Source organism: Maylandia zebra, linkage group LG7 (assembly GCF_041146795.1).
Source record: "Maylandia zebra isolate NMK-2024a linkage group LG7, Mzebra_GT3a, whole genome shotgun sequence".
In the NCBI taxonomy this organism is placed as follows: domain Eukaryota; kingdom Metazoa; phylum Chordata; class Actinopteri; order Cichliformes; family Cichlidae; genus Maylandia; species Maylandia zebra.
In genome coordinates, this window is record NC_135173.1 from 68,953,175 (window position 1) to 68,977,750 (window position 24,576).

Sequence of the window (24,576 nt, forward strand, 5' to 3'; positions counted from 1 at the left end):
TCCACAGTATCAAACAAGCTGCAGAAACGCCACTCGTGCCTCCGCTCGCTTTCCAGCTCGGGTCACCTTCATTTCAGGGGCAGCGTGGGACTCTTTGTCCCCGAGCTCTGGCTCGTTTCTCAGCCCGCACGCTGTCCTTGGCCTCATCCTGAACTCTGAACAATTAGCACTAAACGGTCTGAGCGAGCTGCTGCAGCCTCGCTCACGCAGCCCATTTTCTGTCTTTGTATCTGCACACAAAGCAGAGCGAAAGACCGACTGTAACCGTGATGATGGAGGCTGTCTCAGCGTCTGTGGTGCAGCTACACAGAGGTGGAATTTCTCGGTGAGCTGCTTACTGTTAAAAATGACTCCTTTATCGGCTTTCTTTGCCCTCCTGGGCAGCCGCCGCCTGCACAAGCTCTCATTTTATGTACCAACTGTACATAAGTGTTCAGGCTGCTGTCTCATTAGCTTTGACTTCAACCAAACCGGCGTGTGAACACGTCCTGCAGGTACGAGGCTGCTGAATGATTCCTGTAGGAACCATGTGAATAACTCAGGATACTCTCCCGGTCCTGCTGGAGAGCACCGCAACGACAAAGTCAGCACATGTATTTGTTCTTAAAACACTTTACTTTCAGATACTAGGAGAACAAAAGTTTGAAGAAAAGTGAGGAAATCTTCTGCAAACATGTTCCTGTAACTTTCAGCTGTTGGTGGGACTCGTCCTGCAGCTGTGGAGGAACACGAGCCCAGACCAGCAGACTCGGTGCTTGTACTGTGTCACACTTTATTCATATTTTCTCTGTAGTTTCTCCCTCAGTGCAGTTAGCGTGAGTTCTCCTGTTGCAGTTTACCCTGATTGTTTGCTCTCGTTTGTTCCGTGGTTTCCTTCAGCGTGTCAATAATCTGTGAGCGCTGCAGTCACAATATTGACGCAGCTCAAAACGTCTGTGGCGGTTCGATGACAGCGGGCGTTTCCTGTTTCAGAGTGTTGATGATGTCGCTCAGGGAGGTGTGATTGTGGTGTACGGCGTGGAGCTCTGCCATCACACTGCAGGGTATCCATCTCCTGCCGTCATGTTAATCCGGGCGCGGCAGGATTGAAGCGTCCTTGCCGAGCGGTCAGCTGGAGGCCCAGAGTTTGACTCGACAAGGACGTGAGGAGGGGTCGTCCTCTCGACTCTTCGTTGTGACTCGTTCCTCTGAGTTTCCTGCCGTGTTCTTGGTTTTCTGACTAAATGAATCTTCAGTTGGGACTGCGACCTGTTTGGGGGAAAATACTCAGAAACCTGATTATTTGTTCTCAGTATTTCATGCTTCATTAGATGCAGCCTGATGGTTTTTCTTTAATCCTGCCAACAAACACTCAAACCAGCTTGGCTGGATTCTTTCTGCACGCAGCGTCTTGTTCTCAGCCGCCCTGTTTTATTTAAATGCAGGCTGTTTATCCTCGTTTCAGCAGAATGAGCTGCTGCAGCGTGATGCTATAAATCATCAGCCACTCGTCGCTAATAGAAACCTTAATAACACATTTATTATTATTAGAGGAACAAAAGTTTCTGCTGTAAAACTTCAGAAAACAGAACAAAGCGTCTCAGCGGTGATCTCAGACGTCGAGGTCGATCCGCCTGCGGCTGAAAACCGTCCTTATCGCAAACAGATCACAGCCACTGCTTTGAGAGCGATGATAAAATCAACGTGGTGCTCTTCGTTTCCTTTGTTATAAATCAGACTGTTGGAGACGGGAGTGATTCACTCGCCATTTACTCTCCGAGCTGCGGCGAAACTGTGAAAACCGACACCTTCAAAGTAAAAGCTGTGCTGCACTGCTTAAACCAACATATTTCCAAAGGCAAGACTTTTACTTTGACGGTCTCTGTTTCTGGTTACGAGGTTTTGGTGCAGCTCCACCAACCGACCACTTGATGAGTACATGCTTCCCTAGCAACGGTTGCCAGGCAGTCACCTGTGTAACTGAGGCCTCAGTTCAGTATTAAGATTTACCATGGTAACCGTTTCCATGGTGACGATAGCACACTACAGAGCCGTGCCTTAAACGAAACATTGACGCAAAAAATTTGTCAAATTTTTCCTAATTAAATTATTCGAAATACTCAGTCAATTGTTGCAGCCCTTCTGTGATTTGATATAATATAGTTTAATACAGTGTTTCCCAACCACTGGGCCACGGGACCGGCTTTTAAGGTGTCGCAGATAAATACAACAAAATAAAACCAGTACCAAAAACAGAAGATTTATTCATAACACACAAGGAAAAGACCCAGGGAAACAGAGTTAACGATAAAAACGATTAAAAAACCCGATAAAACCGTGAAAACCATAAATTTCAAACCCGAGCCTCAACTCTCGCAGCCCAGTACCAAACGGACCGCCGTAATTAGCGTGAGTAACGGGCAGAACAATGACATTCTCTTCCACTAGAGGGCAGTACAACTACCTGCTCTAATTCAGTGGGTCGCCAACTGCCAGTAAGACAGAAGACGACGACGAAGAAATGACAATAGTCAGAAAAGTAGTCAGTGTGACCTGGTCCTGGAGGAAACTCCGACCCAGGTGAAGGCCCAGCATGAGCAGTGGTCAGAAGGAAGCAAAAAAGGTAAACTGGGGACCAGTGTTGGGACTAACGCGTTATTAAGTAACGCGTTACAGTAACTACGTTATTATTGTGGTAACGAGCACGGTAACTAGTTATTATGCCAAAACCAGGAGCGCGTTAGTCGTTACTGGGATTTAGATAGGGTCGTTACTCGTTACTTCGTGTGGTGGCATCGCGGAGCTTCCACAGATTCAATAACATTAGCAAGTGGTGGAGGCCAGCAGGTGGATGAAGGAAAAGGGAGGCAGAAGGAAAAGAGACCCGAGGCGGCCGCCGGTCCGAGTGTGAACTGAACTTCAGGTAAGAAGTTATGATCTGCAGTCTCTCTGGGTCAGATATGAACCAAGTTTAGGTGGAGTTTATTTTCGTTATTCTGACTTTCTCCGTACTGCGTGCTAGCTAGCATGACGGAGTTTCTATACAGCTGGGTGGTGCTATGATGTTAATGATGTTGAACTTTATTTTGTTCATAAGTTATTAGAGTTGCCAGCCGTCCCGTCTGGTATTCAGAGAAAATATTACGCGTTTCTTATTGAGGTGAAAAGGAACAGTTTGTCCCGTAATTCAGCTACAAAAAGACACAAAGCTGCAGTTATTCTGTGTCTTTGCTGCACAGCTGCCTCTTCTTCTCTCATTCTCTCCCCTCCCTCTCCTGTTTCTACTTCAATCATGAAACTGATCAATGATCAGCTGATCGTCTCTCTTGTTTGTTTATCGCCCACTTTGCGCCAGAAAGAGGAAACCAGCGGATGTCGCACTAAACAACAGCAGCACGTTCAAGCTTGATCAGCTGTTGTTAGAATTTATTTAATATTAATTTCTAGTATCAGCTGATGTTTGCTGGAGCCACAGCTGTAAAGCTGCTGGTCATGATGTTGGTTTGGATATGTGGTGAGAGGGAAACATGAGGATGAAACCAGGAGATGTCCTTACTGAACCATCAGAGCTGTGATGGAGAAACAGGTTTACCTTTTAGGTGACATGGATGAGTTGAAGTTATGAACTGTTTCTGAGAGACAAATAACACCAGGATCCTTTTTTAGGTAGCTGACAGCTGGTAACTGTGCAGGGGCGGGTCTAGCAAAGTGTTGCCAGGGGGCAGGTAGGGCATTAACATGGAGAGGGGGGCACAAAGAAATACTTTTCTTTCTTATTCTCATTTCAAATGTCTCGCTTTTAAAAAATAATTATCTGAATCTTACAACAAACGATTGATAGATTGATGCATATATACCATCAGAACAGTGAACATCACTGTCACAACAGTGTTTATTTTCATTCAAAGGCTTTATGAGTTTTCCTATAATGGCGGCCGGTCTCTAGTCAAAATGCCCGGGACTATTTTCTGTCCCAGTCCAGCCCTGTAAGCAGCTCATCTGCAGTCTGGTGTTACCTACATCTTCCTATTCAGAAGGCAGAATTTCCGAGTTCTGAGTACAATCAAAGCACCACGACTGCAGTTTTTGTGTTGGATGTAAAAGGCGCACATGACGCTGTGACGTAGGCTAGAATCATGGCGGCAGTCAATGACGGTCCAGGCGTGGGATTTCTCTCGTGGAAATGTGCACATTATCTTTTCCTTTCTATTGGTAGGTGGCACAGTGCACTGTGGCAAGTAAACAAGCTAGAAGACTGGCAAAGTTATGGGAGCAACACATTAACAAGAGAATTCTGAGTAAAACCAAAGTTACTTTCCCTAGTAACTAGTTACTCTGAAAGTAACGAGTAACTTGAAGTAACTGAGTTACTTTTGAGAGAAGTAACTAGTAATGTAACTAAGTTACTATTTTAAAGTAACTTACCCAACACTGATCATTACTGAGAGTTAATAACCGCTGCTTAACGGCGCCAAACGGATCCGCCTCATCGGCCGTGAAGCTGCTCGTTTATAAATCAATTGCCGGATAATTTAGCGCGGAGCAGAGTCGAGCCGGCCGGGCTGAAGCGATGATAATCAGCGCAGAGGGAAACGAGGCTCCTGCGGCAGATCTGCCAAGTAAGTAACTAGTAATGTAACTAAGTTACTATTTTAAAGTAACTTACCCAACACTGCTGGGGACAAACCGAGCCAACTCTGCTCTGCCTGGAGTGCGGGGGAAATGATCAATGTGCTTTTTGTGGCATTTTTGTTTTTGCTGTGGGATTTTTGTAATGTGAAACATATGCTGTGGCTCCAAAAGGTTGGAAACACTGGTTTAATTTGTACAGTATGACAGATTGGTGACATCACAGCACCGACACCCGTTTTGAAGCCTTGGGAGGCCTTATTGATTTATTTTCATTGTAATCATTTCTAAGTCTAAGGAAGTCCACTCCATGCCTCCTAGGTCAGCTCTTTCCACGGGGCGGAGGCCGGGGCATAAACCCGGCCACACTGCAGAGGTGATCTCTCTCAGCTGGTCTAGGAACACCTAAGTGCAAGGAGGAGGAGTTGGAGGAGGAGCAGGAGGAGGCTGGGAAGCTTCTGTGGATAGACCCTGAGCTGGATCAGCAGCAGAGGATGGATGGAATAAATAAACAGACTGATTGGCTGGATCTAGTTATGCGTGTCACATGATCAGCTGAAAACATCTGAAACCATCACAGAGTCTCTCAGCACAAAAGATACAGACACTGCAGGAGTGTGTGTGTGTGCGTGCGTGCACGTGTGTGCGCGTGTGTGTGTGCGTGTGTGTGTGTGTGTGTGTGTGTGTGTTATGGGCTCACCTGCTGTGATGCTGCAAACAGATGTTCCTGCTCAGCCTCATGGGAGCAGGAAGTGTGCAGTCAGCAGGAGAGATGGCTGTGCAGTAAAAACAAACGCGCACACACACACACACACACACACACACACACACACAGAGCAGGTAAACAGCCAGTGATGGCATTGGTTTTTGTCCTGTGATGGCGCCCTCCTGTGGTCATGTCAAAGTGTACCTGCTTGATCAGTTATCGTCATAGAAACCAGGATGGAGGCGCTTCACGTGTCCCTATAAGTCGTATCTTCTCTTGTTCAGGTGCAGTGCTGCCACCTAGTGGTGCAGGTGTGGTCCAGCACAGAGTTCGTGGACCCACCTGTCGGTAAAGATGACTCCGTGTACGAGAGTGAGTTTCCGGCACAGTCAGGAGCTTTCAGGAGTTTTATTCGTCTGCCACATGGATCACAGTCATTTGACTTTCAGGCTTTTTTAGGGGGGTAGAAGGACGTGAGTGTGTCAGGATGGAGTAGGGCCGTGTGATATAATGATATATATCAGATAACGATATGAAAACGTCTATCGTTTGTTTCGTGGTGTCGCAAAATAAACTGCAACTGTTTTTACTCGTCGTCATTAGCAACAACGGTGGTAAAACCATTGCATGGCTCTGCCATCCGCTTGTTTATTTTCCACATAAACCTTTCACAATAAAGCTGGAGATCCTGTTGAGACTTTTCAAAATAAACTGAATCACTTGGTGGGCGGTGGTGATAACCTGCAGGTCGCTGTGCATGGATCAATGCTGTGGAAACAGAAAATAAACTGAAGGAGCTTTAAAAGGCCAGCGAGAGCGAGCAACCTGAGAACCAAAGTCTAATGAAGACGTTATTAAAGGAGCGTCTGAGTGATCGATCAGCTGATTGTGAGTTTTCAGGAAGCACTGGAGGACCAGGAGCAGCTCTCATTTTCCTCCCCCACCACTCGTAAATCACCCTCATGTTCTCCATCATTCTCTTGGTCAGAGCGTGAGTGGGCGGACGCCGAAATGATCCTCGTGGGGAAAAGAGTCACAGGAAGTAGAACGTCATGTTATTGCACATGCTCAGTTCCCACAGAGAGAGCAGGTTTGTGATATTCTGACAGGAAGTGAAAGTGTCACGCTCCACCAGACTCCATTCACAAAACCAGGAATTTAACCTCCAATGAGCACCGAGCTGTCGGAGGCCTTTGACAGTGTGTCACTGGTTTTGCGTTTGGCTGTGGTCAGTGTCACAGCTGGCAGCACGAGGTGACACCCGGACCCTGCAGAGGCCACACAGGTTGTTCAACTCCTCCAGGATGGCACATCAGTACGTGCCATCGTCAGGTTTGCTGTGTCTCCCAGCACCGTCTGAGGAGCGCAGAGGAGACTTCAGGAGACGGACGGTTACTGGACTGGGCCGTAGAAGGCCTTAACCCATCAGCAGGACCAGTATCTGCTCCTTTGTGCAAAGAGGAAGACCTGTAGCAGGTCACTGGTGTGAACGTTTCTGACCAAACAATCAGAAATAGACTTCATGAGGTTTGCCTGAGGGCCACATGTCCTGTAGTGGGCCCACGCTCACTGCAGTAGAACACCAGAACCGGCAAGTCCACCGCTGCCGCCCGGCTCTGCAGAGATGAGGGCGGGCTCAGCCTGAGCACATGTGTCAGAGCTGAAAGTGTCTGGAGAAGCCGAGGAGAACGCCGGCTCTGCGGCTCGGTGGTGGGTCAGTGATGGTTGGGTATCCATGGAGGGATGCGGACCTCTACAGGTATATTGCCATGGTGACTTCTGTCCTCTGTGGGAGGGGACAGCTACAAAATAATGTCAACAATGATGTAAGACTTACTGCAGATGTCCGTGTTTGATGAGAACGATTCATTTTATTGGAAACACTCACAGTGAAACTCTCCTCTGTGTTGACCACCTCCTCCTCCTCCTCAGGAGGTGCAGCATGGCTCCAACGGCCACCCCGGCCTTCACCTGCAGCTTCCGTGGAGGTTTCAGCCTATCAGCATCCAGCCAACCTGCAGCTGTTTGGGGGTTTCATGTGGATCTTTCCATCGTGTGTGTAATGGCTGTGGGGTGTGGTCATCACCCTGCTGGGCGGGCGGTGTCGACACTCATGTTTGTGAGGTGATGGAGGGTGCTTGATAACAACCTGAGGCGGTGTAAAATTTTCACATTTATACCGCAGGTGGAGCTGCCGGAGAGACAATAAAGGTACTGAGGCAGCAGGAGTGTGGTTGGAGGAGGTGGAGCAGGTGACGGTGTTTAAAGGAAACGGAGAGGAACCGTCGGCGCTCAGAGTGAAACGCCGAAGCTCGGCCCCAGAGGCATCCGATGGCGTGCAGTCACACGGCGAGCATCAGGTTTGCATGTCTTTATCAGATCTCGTCTGAAGTGTTTGTCTCCTCAGGTGCTCGCCGTGGTCTGTCCAGGATGAGCCTGCTGGGCGTTCGGAGGAGGCTGCTGTGTGCGGCCGTGAAGCCGCCCTGCTCCCTCTGCTGCTCCCTGTGGTTCCTCCTGCTGCTGGGAGCCGGATCGCTGCTGCTGCTCGCCCGCCTGCAGAACCTCACCGAGCCGGTCCTCCAGCGGCGCCCAGGTTAGTTCTTCTCCATGTTTTCTTCGCCTCCTTTCACTCTGGTGCTCGTTACGCTGCCCCCTGCAGGGCGTAGAAACCTGCAGCATGCTGTGTCTTTGCATGTTCAGCACCACCTCTGAGGTTTTAGGAAGGATAAAGTGTTAGAGGGCGCGCTGCGTTCTAGCCCCCACCTGAGGTCATGTGATCAACACAGTGGATCGGCTGAGGTTCCTGTGCAGGTTGTCTGAGCTCAGGTCTGCAGGTGGCAGTCGCAGTTCTGCTCCTCTAAAACAGCCAGCAGGGGTCAGAGGTCACAGAGGAGCGTGGAGCAGCAGCTCCTGAGAAGCAAACCCACCAACAAACGTCACAACCTCCTGTCCAGCTTTCAGGCACGTCTCAGGTTGATGCCGCGTGTTAATGAGTCATAAAGACGTGAACGAGTGTCTGAAATCTGCTCCAGGAAGCAGGACCGATTCTGTCCAATCACAATCGAGTATCGAGCGCCATCCCTACCTTAGTAATGTGATGCTCCCGTGTTCTGCGGACGGACCCGTGCGTTGAAAGCTCTGCGTAAGCACGCTCAGTGGGACAAATTAAAAGTCCATGATGGAGGCACCGGCCAATCACAGAACAGGACAGGGTTACACTTTCATCACGCTCTCCTGACCTCTGACCTCCTTTCCTCTGAGAGCTGCTGCTCGCTGCGTGTTTCCTGCGTTATGCTCAGAGATCTCAGCAGCAGCCACGTCACGCTCGTTCTTCATCATTCTGTATCTACATGCACCGAGCTGCTGGCCCCTGATTGGCTGATCGGGTTTTTAATGAGCAGTGGAACAGGTGTGCTCTATCTGAGCCGTTCACTGGTTGACTCATGTGGCGTCTGGGCAAGAGGACGTGAGGTCACAGGCAGCTGGTGACACGCTTTGCTGCATTACAGCGTCACACACACCTCCTTCAGAGAGCAGCCTGTGATTGGTTCAGTCTCTGAAACATGTACTTCATTACAAAAGTTACTTTGTTAGAGTAATGCATTACTTGCGTCTGCTCCTTCTTAGGCGACGCTAGCACGGTGCTAGCATGCTGTCTGCACAGAAAACATGGTGCTCTGAGAGTACTGCAATACTGCAGTACTGTAGTGTACGGAGTACGTGCTCATGAAGAGTCAGCATCGTGAGCAGAAGCAGCGGTGCAGATTATTTTCCTGTGGGGTGGGTGGAGCTTCAGACGCTGCATGACGTGTATAAAAAACATTTGTCTACATTTTAAATGACGTAGAGCGCCGACGCCGCGCCTGCTGCTCCATCAGCCTCATCTCAGGTTTCAGCACCTACCTTCACTGCTCCCATTCTCTGATGGCGTCTGTCTGCGGGAGGTAGGCGATGACACCTGTGCTGAGGTGATGGCGGAGATCAATGAGGCAAGCGGCTGATGTCGTGAGGGGGAGGGCAACGTTGCGCTAGATTCTTTTCTCCATCAGCTGTTGCAGATTTGCCGCTGAGCTTCGAGCCTCGTCTGCTTTCGCCAAACACACATACCTGTTGAGTCAGTTCCTGCCTGTGCTGTCATGAACTTTGACCTTTAAGCAAGGCCTGTAGAGTCTGAGATGGAGCTCCTGGGTGATGTCAGGTGACCGTGCTGCCCTGACTGCTCTTACTAACTGATATTAAAGACGTCTCAGCGCTCTTTGGTCTAATTCATGCTTTTAATGTGACGCTCAGGTTGTTCGTGCCTCTTTAAACTGGTTGTCTGATGGTTTTCCTGACACTGGGAGTTCAGTGGTTCTGTGAGCAGAGGAAGCTCTGCGTCTGCTGTTTGCTGCTTGCCATCTGATCCGAGATTAGTTAGTTTATCTTCTGATCCTCTTCTCTGAGATATTCTGTCATCATGAGCTCTGATTGGACACCTGAGGCTCACATTACCATGTGTGTGTTACTGTAACACACCTGAGTGTTACAGCGGCACTCAGAGCGGCGAGCGTGCACCTGAGCAGTAAACCACAAACGAGTCCAAACAGACGAGTGCGAGTGCATCAGTGCAGCCGGTCCGCGTGCTGATGGACGGTCTGAGCAGCGAGAGGATGGACGTCCTCGGGACATGAGCGTCAGATCATAAAGAGCCTGAAATATCACCTCCAGAGCGCCGCGGCTACACTCATTACAAACCACCGACAGCCGACCATCAACCACGCCGCGCTTGGCTTCTTGTGTGTGTGTGTGTGTGTGCGTGTGTGTGTGTGTGTCCGTGTGCGTGTGTGTGTGTGTGTGTGCGTGTGTGTGTGTACGTGTGCGTGCGTGCGTGTGCGTACGTGTGTGTGTGTGTGTGCGTGTGTGTGTGTGTGTGTCCGTGTGTGTGTGTGTGCGTGCATACGTGTGTGTGTGTGTGTGCGTGTGTGTGTCTGTGTGTGTGTGTGCGTGTGTGTACGTGTGCGTGCGTACGTGTGTGCGTGTGCGTGTGTGTGTGCGTGTGTGTGTGCGTGCATACGTGTGTGTGTGTGTGTGTGTCCGTGTGTGTGTGTGTGCGTGTGTCCGTGTGTGTGTGTGCGTGCATGTGTGTGTGTGTGTGCGTGTGCGTGCATACGTGTGTGTGTGTGTGTGTGTGTGTGTCCGTGTGTGTGTGTGCGTGTGTCCGTGTGTGTGTGTGCGTGCATGTGTGTGTGTGTGTGCGTGTGCGTGCATACGTGTGCGTGCGTACGTGTGCGTGCGCGCGTGTGCGTACGTGTGTGTGTGTGTGCGTGTGTGTGTGTGCATGTGTGTGTGCGTGCGTACGTGTGCGTGCGTGCGTGCGTACGTGTGCGTGTCCGTTTGTGTGTGTGCGTGTGCGTGCGTGTGTGTGCGTACGTGTGCGTGCGCGCGTGTGCGTGCGCGCGTGTGCGTACGTGTGTGTGCGCGCGTGTGCGTGCGCGCGTGTGCGTACGTGTGTGTGTGTGTGTGTGTGCGTACGTGTGTGTGTGTGTGTGCGCGTGTGTGTGTACGTGTGTGTGTGTGTGTGCGTACGTGTGTGTGTGTGTGTGCGCGTGTGTGTGTACGTGTGCGTGCGCGCGTGTGTGCGCGCGTGTGCGTACGTGTGTGTGTGCGTGCGCGCGTGTGCGTACGTGTGTGTGTGTGTGTGCGCGTGTGCGTACGTGTGTGTGTGCGTGCGCGCGTGTGCGTACGTGTGTGTGTGTGTGTGCGTGTGTGTGTGTACGTGTGCGTGCGTGTGCGTACGTGTGCGTGCATACGTGTGTGTGTGTGCGTACGTGTGCGTGCATACGTGTGTGCGTCTGCGTGTGTGTGTGTGTGTGTGCGTGTGTGTGTGTGTGTGCGTGTGTGCGCGTGTGTGCGCGTGTGTGTGTGTGCGTGTGTCCTCTTGTCCAATCTAAACTCGCTGTCCTCGATGTTGCTCTCCTGAATGATCAGACATCAGCGATCGATTGGCGCATCACTGCTGTGGAGCTGTGATGTCATAAATAAATTCGTGTTATGGTCGCTGCCTGCGAGCTGACCCTGCAAGCTGACCTGGTGACGCTCCTGCAGCTCGGAGTCAGAACTTTAAATGCTTTTTTTCTTTGGGTGAGTTCGTCCAATCATCTGTGAGAGCTTCTGAGAGCTTCCTGCTCGTCCTCATGCCGTCTGAATGTTTGTGACACGTGTGTGCGCGTCCTATTTCAGTCCAAACAGAAGCATGCGGCAGCACGCCCGGTCTCGTTTCTGCACTCCGCTTTAATTAATGTTCTCCGGGGGGGCGGGGTCAGAGCTTCAGCGATGGCGCTCAGCCTGTTTCGGAATAACGCAAGTGATCCCTCACCACCTCTGATGAGCGGAGCTTACATTCTGCTTTTCTCACTGAGCCCACCTGAGCCCACTCGTCCTGAGGAGGACTGAATATGTCAGTCAGGCTTGAGCTCGTGGAGCGTTTGTGTCCCAGCTGGTTAGCAGAGCGTGTCTCTGCTGCTGTCAGCTGCGTCCAAGTGGCCGCGGCTCAAGCGTAAAGCCAGCACGGACAACGGTGGAGGCTTTCCTGGACTCGTGGCTGCAGACGACCTGCAGAGTCCGAGCTTTAAACCACGTCAAATGTAAACCAGGAGGAAACTGAAGCAAAGTATTATAAACGTTTGGCAGCGAGTCCACAAAATGTGTAGTATGTTCACAAATGACCTCCGGCTTCCTGATGTGTGCAGGACTTCAGCCTGAACATGTGAGAGTATCAGGAAAGGTCATCTGTGAATCGCAGCCTCACACCTGACTCATGTGCTGCTGTCCAGACGAATACTTTGTGCTTTTAAAGGATGCAAGTAACGAGCGGAGCCCGGAGGAGGTGGTGGAGGAGGTGATGGAGGAGGTGGTGGAGGAGGTGGTGGAGGAGCGAACGGTTCAAGTCGTGCATGTATATTTAAACACGTGGTTGGTATAAAAACGTAAACATCGACTCTCTCGTGTTTGGGGTCAAACTGTCACCGCTGCTTTTAAGGGTTTTACTGGTTTCCATGGTTACTCACGTTCCCGTCTGTCCTCACCAACAGACTGATGTTTTTGACTTTTTCACCTCTCCTCGTAAAAATACCATGTGACTGACGAAAACGCTGTGCTGTGATTGGCTGCTCCTCAGGAATAAGAGTCAGAGACCGCCGCTCAGCACCACGGCGACATTAGTGTGCGAGCGCTGTTATCGGAGGCTGTTTTCGAAGCCCTGTGGAAGACGTCCTGCAGGTGTTCTTCACCTGAGAGCGGCTCAGCTCGAGGTCATCTCGGAGCCCTCCTGCAGCCAATAGGGCTTTGGAGCGTGATGTCACGGGGGGTGGGCGTGGAAAGGATTTTGGCCCGATCCGCCATTTTGGGGGTCTAGCGCAAGTGAAAAGGGAGCGAAATCACACACAACAGCCATGGTTCGTATTTGCTGTGTGGTCGGCTGCAATGTTCGATCACACGACCGGCAAGAGAATAAGGTTGAAAATGGTTTATCTTTTCATTCTTTCCCAACCTGGAAGCAACACGAGCAGCTCGTGTATTGATGTTACCAAACGAAGGCGTCCAGCCTGGAGAGCAGCTGTGAGGCGAGCTCCAGTTCTCTTCCATCTCCAAATATCTGTTGGTGCTCCTGACATTTTCATTCCGGTAAGTTCTAAATATGTTCATATCTTTATAGCCTATTAATTTTATTTTCTATGCGCTCTGAGCTCATAGCAAATTAGAACGAACATCCTACTGAGTGATTTTGCAGAACTACCTTCTATCTATAGAGTTGCTAATTATTTGGCATTATTGCAGCAAACCAGCCGATGAAATGGATGAAACATCATGACTGGTTTCCAGCGCTACACAAGGGACCTGCTGCAAACATACCACCATGCCAATCAGATTACTTCTTCCATGTGAGGGTGAAGAGGTGACCCTCCTGGATAAGATGGTGAAGGTTTGCTGCGTTTTGGTGAACAGTGTGATAATAAAACCAGAGAAGAATGAAACCTGCTCCTGTTAAATATTCTTTAGTCTTTTGCTGTATAAATAGGTGTATTTTTTCAAAAGACACAGTAAATAAAGTTAGTAGTGGGTGATGTCATGTAAACACTCATGATTTTGTGTAAACATTTTGTCATTTGTAAACTATAAATGACATCATCATTGTAACTGATGTGATGTTCTATAAGGTGGTTTCAATAAAAAAAAAAAAGAGGCAAAAATTAGTTTGTTTCTTTATTCAACTTTTGAACAGTGGGACTCAGTCAGTATATATTCAGTAAATGCAAATTATTTACACGGCAGTGCACTACAGGCATAAATCTAGACCCCTAGATAAAACATGATGGGTCATTCCCACAACCCACAGCTTTACTGTGTTCCAGCAAAGTATCCAATAGCAGTGACAACTCCTCCACAGTAGCAGGTGGGATTTTTCTGTTTTGAGGACAGCTCCTTTTACCTGTCACTACAGATGGTCTGTTTATGTTTTGATCAAGAGCCTTTTTTTGGGCAGCTGAAGAGGAGAAGTCTATCTTATGGCCAACCTCTGACTGTATCTTGGTCACATTGCCCAGCAAAACCCAGTATGCAGGTTCATCTGTAACAGTCCTTGTGCCACGATCAACACTGTTGCTTCTACTTTAAACAGAAGAGCAGTGACGTGGCTGCAGGTCTCCGCGACTCCGGCCATACAGGTGCAGTGGGCGGCTTCAACCTTCCCTGTGATGCTCACGGTGACCCATCGCTGCAATGCTGGTTCATTCAGTCTTTGAGAGTGCAGCACCTGAAACACACTCAGACAAAGTTCATTTAAAGACAAGAACTATGAGCCAAGGCCGACGTAAATGTGTTTTATCTACTTTATCATAAATGTAACAAAGTGTTTAGAAAGTTAGCACATACATGTCATTTTTCATTTCTTTATGTGTCCATCTATAGAGCGCTGCATGTTATAGTGTAAACCTGCCTGCAGAAAATGAACCTAAAGTATGTAATGCAAGGATGTCATCACTTTAGAGATGGAGAAAGCATAAAGTGACAATTATTAATCACTTAATATGATAATGAGATTCTGCAGGTCATTAATCAATGTATAAAACTAAAATAAAATGTATTTTTAGTGACACAAGATACAAACATGGAAGCAAGATGTTTAATTAGGATTATTTATAATAAATATGAATAAATTAGTGCAATTTCTTTAACCATAAAGAATAACAATCCTTCAGGACAATGTCACATCAGTGCACTGAACTCGCTATGTTATCCCTCTAACAGCCTCCACATGTTCTCACTGTAATTTCCCCTCATGAATGAATTTATGCTGCACTAATGTGAATGTTTGCAGGGAAATCAAACGCATTTCACTCGCAGTACTCGAGCTGACTTATCTTTGCTTGAATGACGACTTGTACGCGCTGATTCCACAGATAAGGTATGAAATATATCAGGCTACGTCAGTAGCGGTTGGTCTTCAGGGTTTCTACTCCACGGCCGTATTTCATACGGGTCCACATTTCCAATGCACGCTATTTTCTGCAAGTACCGCTGCTTCGCCTCTGAATGAAATCGGTCTCTATGCAGTTCATTCTCTTTTGAGCTGCTTTTAAGCATCTTTCTTGTAGTCGTCGTTCCAACACAGTGTGTTTGGTTTGATTCGTAGACCCCGAAAATGGCGCTGCGCTCCCATAATGCATTGCGGCGTGACGTCAACTCCAAAGCCCTATCAGCAGCTCGTCTTCCTGTAATGCAGCGGTTCCCAACCTTTTTTTGCTGGGCCCCCCTTGTTTTACAAGAAAAATGTTCACGCCCCCCCTTGCGCGCACGCACACGTCCTCCACCCACACACGCCCATATTTTGCTCCATTGCGGTTTATTTTACACCTCAAACATTTAGTAAACAATTAAGCAAATACAAGTAAACTGCAGGTAGTAATAAATAAACCACTAACTCTTTTACGCTGCGTACACGGGTGATTTTGAACACGCAGCTGTTTCGTCCACGTAAACGGCGTTTCGAATCACCGAAAACAGACTTTTAAAACTCCTTTTTTTGCGTTTCCGTGTGGACGAGGAATGCAGAGTTGGTCACGCAGCGTCAAAGCTATGTGCCTTTTTCACGCCACGCTGTGGCCACGTTATTGTTTACAGGAGATGAATCGCAGAATGATAGAGACGAAATACTGTTAATCTGACTGTCTGCAGGTTTACACGCAGTTACTGTCCCTCCATTACAAAGGCAGAGGCTCACGGTGTCATTATTTTACATGTAGTTGTTTTTTCCTGTGTAATAATGTTCAACATTGCTGTCAATACATTTTTCAAAAATGCCTCTCTGTGGTTAAAAATATAAACAACTGTGGGATCCTGTTTGTCCGTGATTTAAACAGCCCAGCGCTGCTCCCGACGCAGGGAAGACCTGCAGGGAGACCTGCCTCAGCACCTGTGCAGGTGAAGCCAAAGGGCAGATTTGCTTCACCATATTTTCTTTGGCTTAGAATGAAGTTGGTTTGGAAACATATTCAGCGATGCTTCATCTCCTGCTTTGCGTTTGTGTGGGCGCCGTGCTAGCAGTGTCCAAGCGTTGTTTTTTCCCCCCTTTTCATTCCGCGCCCCCCCTGCAATGGCTCTGCGCCCCCCACAGTTTGGGGAGGTCTGCTGTAATGGATCCTTTTGGTTATAGATGGCGCCGGTGTACGTGGCTGCTCGTCTGTCGCTGTTTGTTTTAATGTTAGTCCCGTCATGTGTCACTCAGGAAACCCGGTAAAGGCTAGGGCTGCCACGATTATTCGACTAGTCACGATTACGTCGACTATCAGAATCGTCGACGACTGATTTAATAGTCGACGCGTCGTTTGAAACTTTGTAAGATCCTGAAAGACGCAGGAATAAGTAGCAGGATTTAAGAGTGTAATAACGGACTGAAACAGAAGATGGCAGCACTGCATGTACAAGGATGTCAGCTACCGTTAAACCCCGAAGAAGAAGAAGAAGAAGAAGCAGCTGTGTCCCAGAATTCATAGCGGTGGCCCAGCGCAGTTTCCAACAATGGCGGCAGCTAGTTAGTTTTAATATTACTCTTATTATTCTTTCTGGGTCACAAAATAAACGTTTAACATATTTTCAGGCGAGAATGTAGCTGTGTAAACCTCAAATATCTGCTCAGTTTATCAGGACACCACATATTTTCAAAAGCGCTCCGACGTTTTCGGAGACGTCTGTTACCCACTAGCTCGTTAGCGAGCCGGGGGCTAGGCTAACTAGAGCCGTGAGAACACCGGACTCCCCGCAAATCGTTTTCAAACCCACCGCCGTCTTTCGCTACTCAGGTTAAATATATATGAGTCACTTAGATAACTTAAAAATGTTGTTGTTTGGCTTTTTTCAGTATTTTATTTGTTCCTGAGTAAATCGGTTTGGCTGAGATTAAAGTTATAGTTTTTACACAGCTGAATAAACATCAAGCAGACAGCTGATTATCAGAAGTGTGAGATGCTCCAGAATTTACTCCGGTGTCCTGTTATATTTTAGATAGCAAGGAGTTTATTAAACTTCACCGAAACAATCTGCAAATTTCATTAAAATGTAATAAACTATCATCTTGTCTTTATTTTTAGTTAGCACAGACCTTAAACACTTAAAGCTGTAAGCTAATGATAGTTATATAAGAGCAGATACTGCTGGTGCAATAAGCTGTAGTTTTACGTCCAATGGATGATCTGATTAGTCGACTAATCGCAAAAATAATCGGTGACTAGTCGACTATCAAAATAATCGTTTGTGGCAGCCTTAGTAAAGGCGTGGAGGTAGCACGGAAGATCCCCGTTGTCGGCTTGGATGATGCTCCGCTCCTTCGTGACCCCGTCCTCCTCGGCTCCTTTTCTTTGTGGCGTGAACGCAAACCTGCCGTCAGTGACGGCTTATTTCATGCCTGGTGTGACAGAGGGAGGAGCAGGAAACCACAAAACACTTTAACCTCCTAGGACCTGCGTCTACATATGTGGACATTTTGGGTTATTTAGACCAAAATACTCAAATTTGCTCTACATGGGCCTGATGTCCACTTACGAGGACGTTATGCTGCTGCTGTTCTATCAACATTTTAAATGAATATCCTCACATCTGGATATTATTTTCATCAGAAACAAAAATCAGGTAAAAAACAATCTGGTAATTCTTTGTTTTCACATTGATCAGGTCCCAATCAGCCCAAATATCAGAGAGAAATTAAAAACGCTGCTGTGGAAGAGTTCAGGTCTCAGGAGGTTAAACATTTGTCATAAGAGCAGTCAATAAAACGATGTGTTCATTCTGAGCTTCATGAGCTAAACGTTTAACAGAGAAGCAGCGGCGAACGCGTCGTTCCCTCCTGGTTTGTTTCAGTCCCGCCTCCTTTCTGTCTGACGGCGGTCAGCACCTGTGTGACCTCCGCCCGTCCTCTGGCACCTCGTTGATAATCAGGAGGCAGCGTTTCATTTTATCCCTGCCAACATCTTAATCTGCATAAGGTCGCGTTGCCGGGCACGCGTCCCCCTGACTGTGAAATATTAATGAAGCGTTGGCGTGCAGCGCCTTGTGTGCTGATGTCGTGTTAATGAGATACGAGGAAGAAGGCTGAGCGGCCGCAGACGACCTCCATCATCTGATGGAGGATGCTGATGGTTAAAGCCCACAGACGCTGCAGGAAAGCAAGGAGACCCCGCCCACGCTGAGCACTTGTATCTGAGGACGTTGCCTGCGAGTCTCTGACCTGCACGGAGTCTGCTCGCATCACGGCGTCGGACGAACATCAGCCGTGAAACCGTCACTTACATCACAGCCCCTCCCCACCCTGAGGGTCACATCCAGCCTCAGCAGGTTGGCGTGATTAATTATTCAGTATACAACAAAAAGATACACCATCAAAATGAAAAACAGTAAAAAACTCGACTGAACCAGCTTAAAAATCAGAAACAATAAAAAAGTCCAAACTGTGGTTTGCACGCGTCCAGATACGATGGAAAGTCTCTGAAGCAGTGAAACAGTGACAGTGATGAAAACGGACAAATAAAGTGGGCCGTAAGGAGCCGGCTTGCTATTCTTTATTCAGAGCTTCCTCCTCATGGATACACGTCAATAAAAAATGCATTAGCTTTATTGCAGAGCAGGAAGCATCTGCTGCAGGCTGACGAAGAGCGGGCACTATCGTGATGGAGGAGGCAGAGCAGCTCTCTGAAGATCGGCGTTCATCTCCTGCTTTCTGACATCGTCTCACAGCCACAGGCCCACTGGAGCAGCTTTTTCCCCACTCTTATTATTCTTTGTCTCCTTCATGTTTGAGGCACAGGTTTGGAACCACAGTTCCCATGATGCTTTGTCATAAATAAACAGGAAGTACGTTCTAAGAGTCCTGAATGGAAATCAAAACTCTGGCCCTCAGACGGCTCTCGGTGAGTCAGTCGTAGTAAAGATGGAGGTCAGCGTGCTTCTTTTCTCTGAGATTACTGCTGTCTGCTCCACGCTGTTGTGGGAGGAGCCAGAGGCAACAATGACGCATTTACAGCGTCCAAAGGAAGATGTTAGCAGAGAACAAGTGAGATAGGCAGGGAGAATAAGAAAGACAGGAGTACTGGGAGGCTGCAGTGTTGGTTGCAGTGACCATTACGTTTACAGTTCAGTTTGATGTGTATGGCTCCAAATCAAAACAACAATAAGTGAATTCTAAAAATAGACATCAAAGTGAAAGTAATGATGTTCTGACGTGAAGCTTCGTCTGTTCGTCTGGAAGCAGGATTAACTCTGCTCGACTCGGATCTCATCTTGTCCACGTCCCGCTAACAGAAAAGTTGTCCTCGCAGACAAATACAAACATATTTATAGAATAAGCTTCATTAAACTTTAAGATTCATTTAACATTATTTCAACCCTCTAATAACGATCAGTGTGGGAAACATTTTCTTCAGAATTGCAGTTTTATGTGAGGTTAAGGTTTCACTAAAGGAATCATTGTAAAAGATTCAACGGTCAGCTAAAAATATTTAGATGATAACAACAGAAGTGAAGGAAGGAGAAAGGTGAAGACATCAGACTGACAGAGCCGTCTCACTGATGCGTCACACTCCCACGCCCGGAGGATTTCTATCCAGCAGCTTTGACAGACGGGAGTCTTTTAATGTGGCGGGGAGAGAAAACAGGCTGGAGCATCCTCTCAGATACGGCACCTACGTCACCTTCATCATCCCAGCACTGCTTCCGTTTCCATTTCAGAGACTTATTTTTTCACACTGGTCATATTTCATGGCTGTGGTGTAAACACGAACGTCTCCGAGTATGAAAGGTTCACTCAGAGTTCAGCAGGTGGGAGGAAGCACCGTCCTCCTCGTCTTCAGTCTGGAGCTCCTCCCAGTAAACCTGCAGACAGATGCTAACCCGATGCTAACAGCATCGGGTTAGCATCGGCACAGTTCGGCACAGACGTGCTCAGACGTCATGATGAATGAGGCGGGTGCTGTGATGGATGCTGTGATGGAGGAGCAGCGATGGTGCATCATCGGCTTCGTCACCTGTGTGATGCATCGCCGCTCACGGACAGTGGGACACAGAGCGTGTCAGCTGTTCTGTGCAAACAGCCAGACCTCCACCCGTGTCCCCTTTGCGCCACCATCCAGTAGTTTAGTACAGTTTGTTTCATTTTCACCAAAAAAATCTGTTTTTCTGTGAACTGACAGCGCGAGGGCTTCGCTTCAGATTTGTGGGGTCAGAGGTGAGGTCACTTCCTCCCACAGGTGAAGTGTGAGGAGGTTAAAACTGTTTCTGGCCTTCATGAAACACAACAGAGACCACGTCACCATAGACGGCATCTCTTTGAAAGGTTCGATGGCCTTCAGTCCAAACCGGTGGCGCGTGGCGTTTGTTGCAGTGCAACAACAGGTGTGCCTCCGTTTGCCTTTCAGGGTTAACGTGAACCACGTGAGCGCTGCAGGTCTGAGCTGATCGCCTTCTCGAGGCCAGGTAAGCAGCCTGTAGGACCCTGTTACATACAGGTGTGGATGTGACAGGTAGGACTGAACCATTGTTCGTGGTCTGGAGCTTCCTCTGTGAGACCAAACCGAGTCGAGGATCAGGCTTACCCTCCACAGAAGCTCCACGTCAGTGTGGGTGCAGCGTCTTCCTGTACCGGCATCAGCGTCGGGGAAACCGACAGACCCGCACCCTCAACCCGGCTGCGGTGACAGGAAAATGAGGACTACGGGAGGGCAAGTATAACGGCGCCGTTAGGAGGAGCACGGTTTCTCGGGTCGTTCTAAAGATGCTTCTTCATCACTATCAGCTCTTTAACCTCGCTTAGAGCAGGTGGGTCCACAGCATCTGTTACCATGGCGACGTGTCCCTCCTTATAAACGCTGAGAGCAGAGTGAAACCACAGACTCTGCTTCAGTGATGATGTCATCAGTGCAGACAGGTTTGGTTCTGATTGGTGTGTTTGGGGTGGGCGGTACCTCGCTGCTGCTCACCTGTAGGCCTGAAGCTTCTCGTCGCCCCGCCTCCACGCAGCTTTGAGATGAGCTCATCGGCTTATTCCTCCTCGTGTGATCCGACGCAGCACTTTATCTCCTGCTGCTCGCCCACCGCACTAAAAACTTTCCCACTGCTTTAATGTGTCTTTCTCAACTCTGAGACGCCGAGGCCGCCGCCCAATTTATCACCTGTCAGGAGGCAAAGACGCGATCTGAGAGGCGTGTTTCAGTGAGCGTGACCTCGTGTTTTAACCAGCTGTTTGTTCCCCTCCATCGCCCCTGCAGGTGTGTACCCATCCCTGCAGTATAAGAGTGCACAGGCTCAGGATGATAACACAGCAGTGACGCCGATCGATCGCTCCGTTGTTTTTAAACAATAACAATCATAAATACAACATAACATAAAATTCTGAGCGTTTCATCAGCGTCTAAAGAAGCTGAGGCTGTTTTCCTTCGTGCTCTGACGCTGAATTTTCAATTCTAATTGTCTTTTTAATGTTTCGCTCAGCAGGGACTTATTACCAACCAGGCAGCAGCACTTTGACTCCTCTTAGTTCACAGATTTGTAGATTAGAGGTGAAGAACTCAGAGGTGCAGCCGACCCGCTGTGACCGCTTCACACATTCAAGTTTTCATTCTTTGCTGTGACTGAGGGGGAATTTTTAACGTGATGGTCCAGTTTATTTTTATTCTGCAGAAACAGGAGCAGATTACGGGAACATCAAACCCGGAGAACAAACTGACTCTGCTGCAGCCTTTGCTCATGTTCATATCTCAGGGACTAACCGTGCTCTTATACTGAAGGCAGTTTCACTGCCCCGCCCACTTCACATCACTATGGGCTGCCTGCCATGGTTAATGAAGTACGTTGGCCCTGAGAGGCCAAACGGACTGCAACTTGCAAAGAAAACACCACTAATAAGAAAAACGCTGCAAAAGCACACAAAAAGACAATGGAAATAGGAAAAACAGATTTCCAAAACACAAGGTGTCTGGGGAGACAATAACCCGACGGACCAGTTGCAGGAACCAAAACATGCTAAGAATTGTGCTGGGAGACACTTAAAAGAAGTGGAGGATCTATCGGTTTTGTGAGGAAAGAAAAGATGAGAGGTAAGCGTGTTAGCCTGACTATTAGCCTACAGTTCCGTCTTGAGTATGATATCGATCATGATAAAACACGACTACCATGTTTTGGGTTCCTGCAACTGGTCCGTCAGGTCATTGTCTCCCCAGAAACACTTGTGTTTTTTCCTATTTCTGTTGTCGTTTTTCTTATTTCCGTTGTATTTTGTGTTCTTTTGCACCATTTTTCTTATTGCTGGTGTTTTCTTAAGTTGCAGTCCGTTTGGCCTCTCAGGGCCACCGTAGGGAAGTCACTGCTTCACTGGTAGCAGCTTATTAACACAAGCAATCAGAACTAAACCTGTTAATCCGGTACAAAGACGACGTGTTGGGAACGTTTCTGTGACCCGGGGACGGACGGACGCGCTGCAACGCTACAGCAGTTCATTCACTCGTGGTGTTGGCAGTGGGCGGAGGTGGTGATAGAGCGAGGAATCTGAAGCTATCCTCATTCCTGTCGGGCTTGCACTGAAGGAAGCGCTCCGCTGGCGACATGCTGGGTTTTGGGTTGGCGGCGGAAACCCTCCCAGATAATCTCAGAGGCGGCTCAGTGACAGCAGGGTTCTCCTCGCCGTGCTGTCCGTCTTTTATTGATGAGCAGGAAATGAATATTTGAAGGCAGAGCCTCGGTATGAGCGTGACTCTGGGGTAACTGAACTCCTCACGCTCAATTATTCAGGAGCTCACAGCGACACCGAGCGCGGCGCCAAGAACAGACGACACTGGCTCAGCTACGCCTTCCAGAGAGCAGCAGAGTCCAGTACTAAGGCTTTACTGGAAACCAGTGAGTGCAGGCAACAGCTCACGTCATCTCAGTTTGAGTTTTGGCACTCCTCGCTGCAGGAATCGTGTCACAGCGAGGAGGCTGGGCAGTGTTCAATGATTAGCGTGACTACGTTGCGTTACCGCCACAAGCAGGAGGAGGAGCCTCTCACCAGCTTCCACTAAACATCAGGAAGATCGCGTTAACCACGAGATGCTGTACCGATGACATCATCGGTCACACATGCTGTTTGACAGCCGGACACAAACCAGACCGCACCGAGCTCAGGGGTGTTCTCGTCATTTTTTACTGCTTTTACACAAGAAGTGAAGACGGAGGCGTCTTTGTTGACCCCGCCTTCAAACATCGCGGCATTCCTCAGTGGATCAGAACAAACCTAAACCTCACGCTCGCCCGACGTTGCTCTGGAGGGAGGAACTGAGCGATGCTGACGTGCTCGCTGCAGCGATGCTGCTGCTTTGCTCAGTGAGGCTGACTCGTCAGCTGTGACGACCTTTACTGTGTTTTATTTTCTGAGGAATAAAAGTATGAATGTAATTGGTGAGATGCAATGATGTCATCGTGCAGTGCTTCTATTGAGATCTCTGATGAGGAGCGAGGAGGTCAGCTTGGCAGTCTTCTATCTCGCCTCAGAGGCCCCACCCACACGGGACCTCCGCCTGAGCTCAGAACACTTCTCCATGCTGTGATCTCAGTCAGGCGGCTTCTGTGTGAGCACCTCTTTCACGGAAGTGCTCGTTGGCGAGATAGTGTAGCTCGGTGTGGCGTAGGACGCGGATCTTAACGAGCTCTGGCAGGCGTCCTCAGGATTAATGTTCAGGAGAAGGATTAAGGCTATAAAGATGGGCGGGCTTTGCCAGGTGATGATGGTAAGCCCCTCAGTGGCGCCGTGCTCTCTACGTTGAGATTGCAGAGGTTTGAAGGCTGAGCGTGGATGATGAGACACCGTGCAGCAGAGTCACATGATGCCATCAAATCTGCTGCTGAGTCTCAGTCACCTTCAGGGAGCGTTTGGAGGCGGGGTTTCAGAGAAATAGAGCTTGTCACTTGTTAATGTTTGCCTGACAGCTAACACACGCTTCATGTTCCTGCACCATGTACGTGTCCAGAGTCCCGCCTCCTTTATTTATCGAAGTAAACATAAATGCAGATCCAGATTTCTTTGGCGTGAGCTCCGCCTCAGCAGCACTCTACCGATTGTAAGTGTCTTCCTGACGGACGCCATCATCAGAACAGGCAGGTGTGCTCTGTTAGCTGCCTTTAACCTCTCTCAACACTGGTCAGTCACACCAAGACAATAAAACACGGCATAGCTTCAGCGTCTCAAACGCGAAGCCCTAAATCTGCATTGTTTCTAATGGCCAGCAGGGGGCGATCCAAGACCTCATCTGAGCTCAAAAAGATTCTTTCTGTTAAACTGGTGTCATCATGTGTTGCCACCAGAGGGCGCTCTCTACAGCTCAAGCATCCAGCTGAGCTCAGCGAGCTGATAGGTGTGTGTGTGTGTGTGTGTGTGTGTGTGTGTGTGTGTGTGTGTGTGTGTGTGTGTGTGTGTGTGCGTGCTGACACAAAAGCCTGGATTAGTCACATGTTTTCTGTGTGTGGGACAGTGAGATGCGCTCTGGGTAATAAATAACCAGGAGCTGCAGCGGGATGCCACCGCCGCTAACCTTCAGTGTCAGGAAACTGCTGAGAGGCCACCTGGGCCTGCCAGCTGCATGCGTGTGTGTTTGTGTGTTAGTAATGTTGCGTGGACACAAACCAATAAAACAACAGCAAGTTGGAGTGAGGTCAGCCAGTTCAGGTTTAAAGTTTGATCAGACGTTCAGCTCTGTGAGGACGTAGAGTCC

General features: G+C 48.7%; 1 protein-coding gene across 1 annotated transcript in view; it reads left to right on the forward strand.

Moving 5' to 3' along the window:
* Positions 1 to 24,576, forward strand: part of LOC101477544 (carbohydrate sulfotransferase 8) — a 42,700-nt gene that overhangs the window by 11,105 nt on the left and 7,019 nt on the right. The window contains exon 2 of the mRNA XM_004571525.4: positions 7,722 to 7,907. Within this exon, the coding sequence (XP_004571582.1) occupies positions 7,745 to 7,907 (163 nt within the window). The 5' untranslated portion in view covers positions 7,722 to 7,744. The remainder of the gene's footprint in view (positions 1 to 7,721; positions 7,908 to 24,576) is intronic.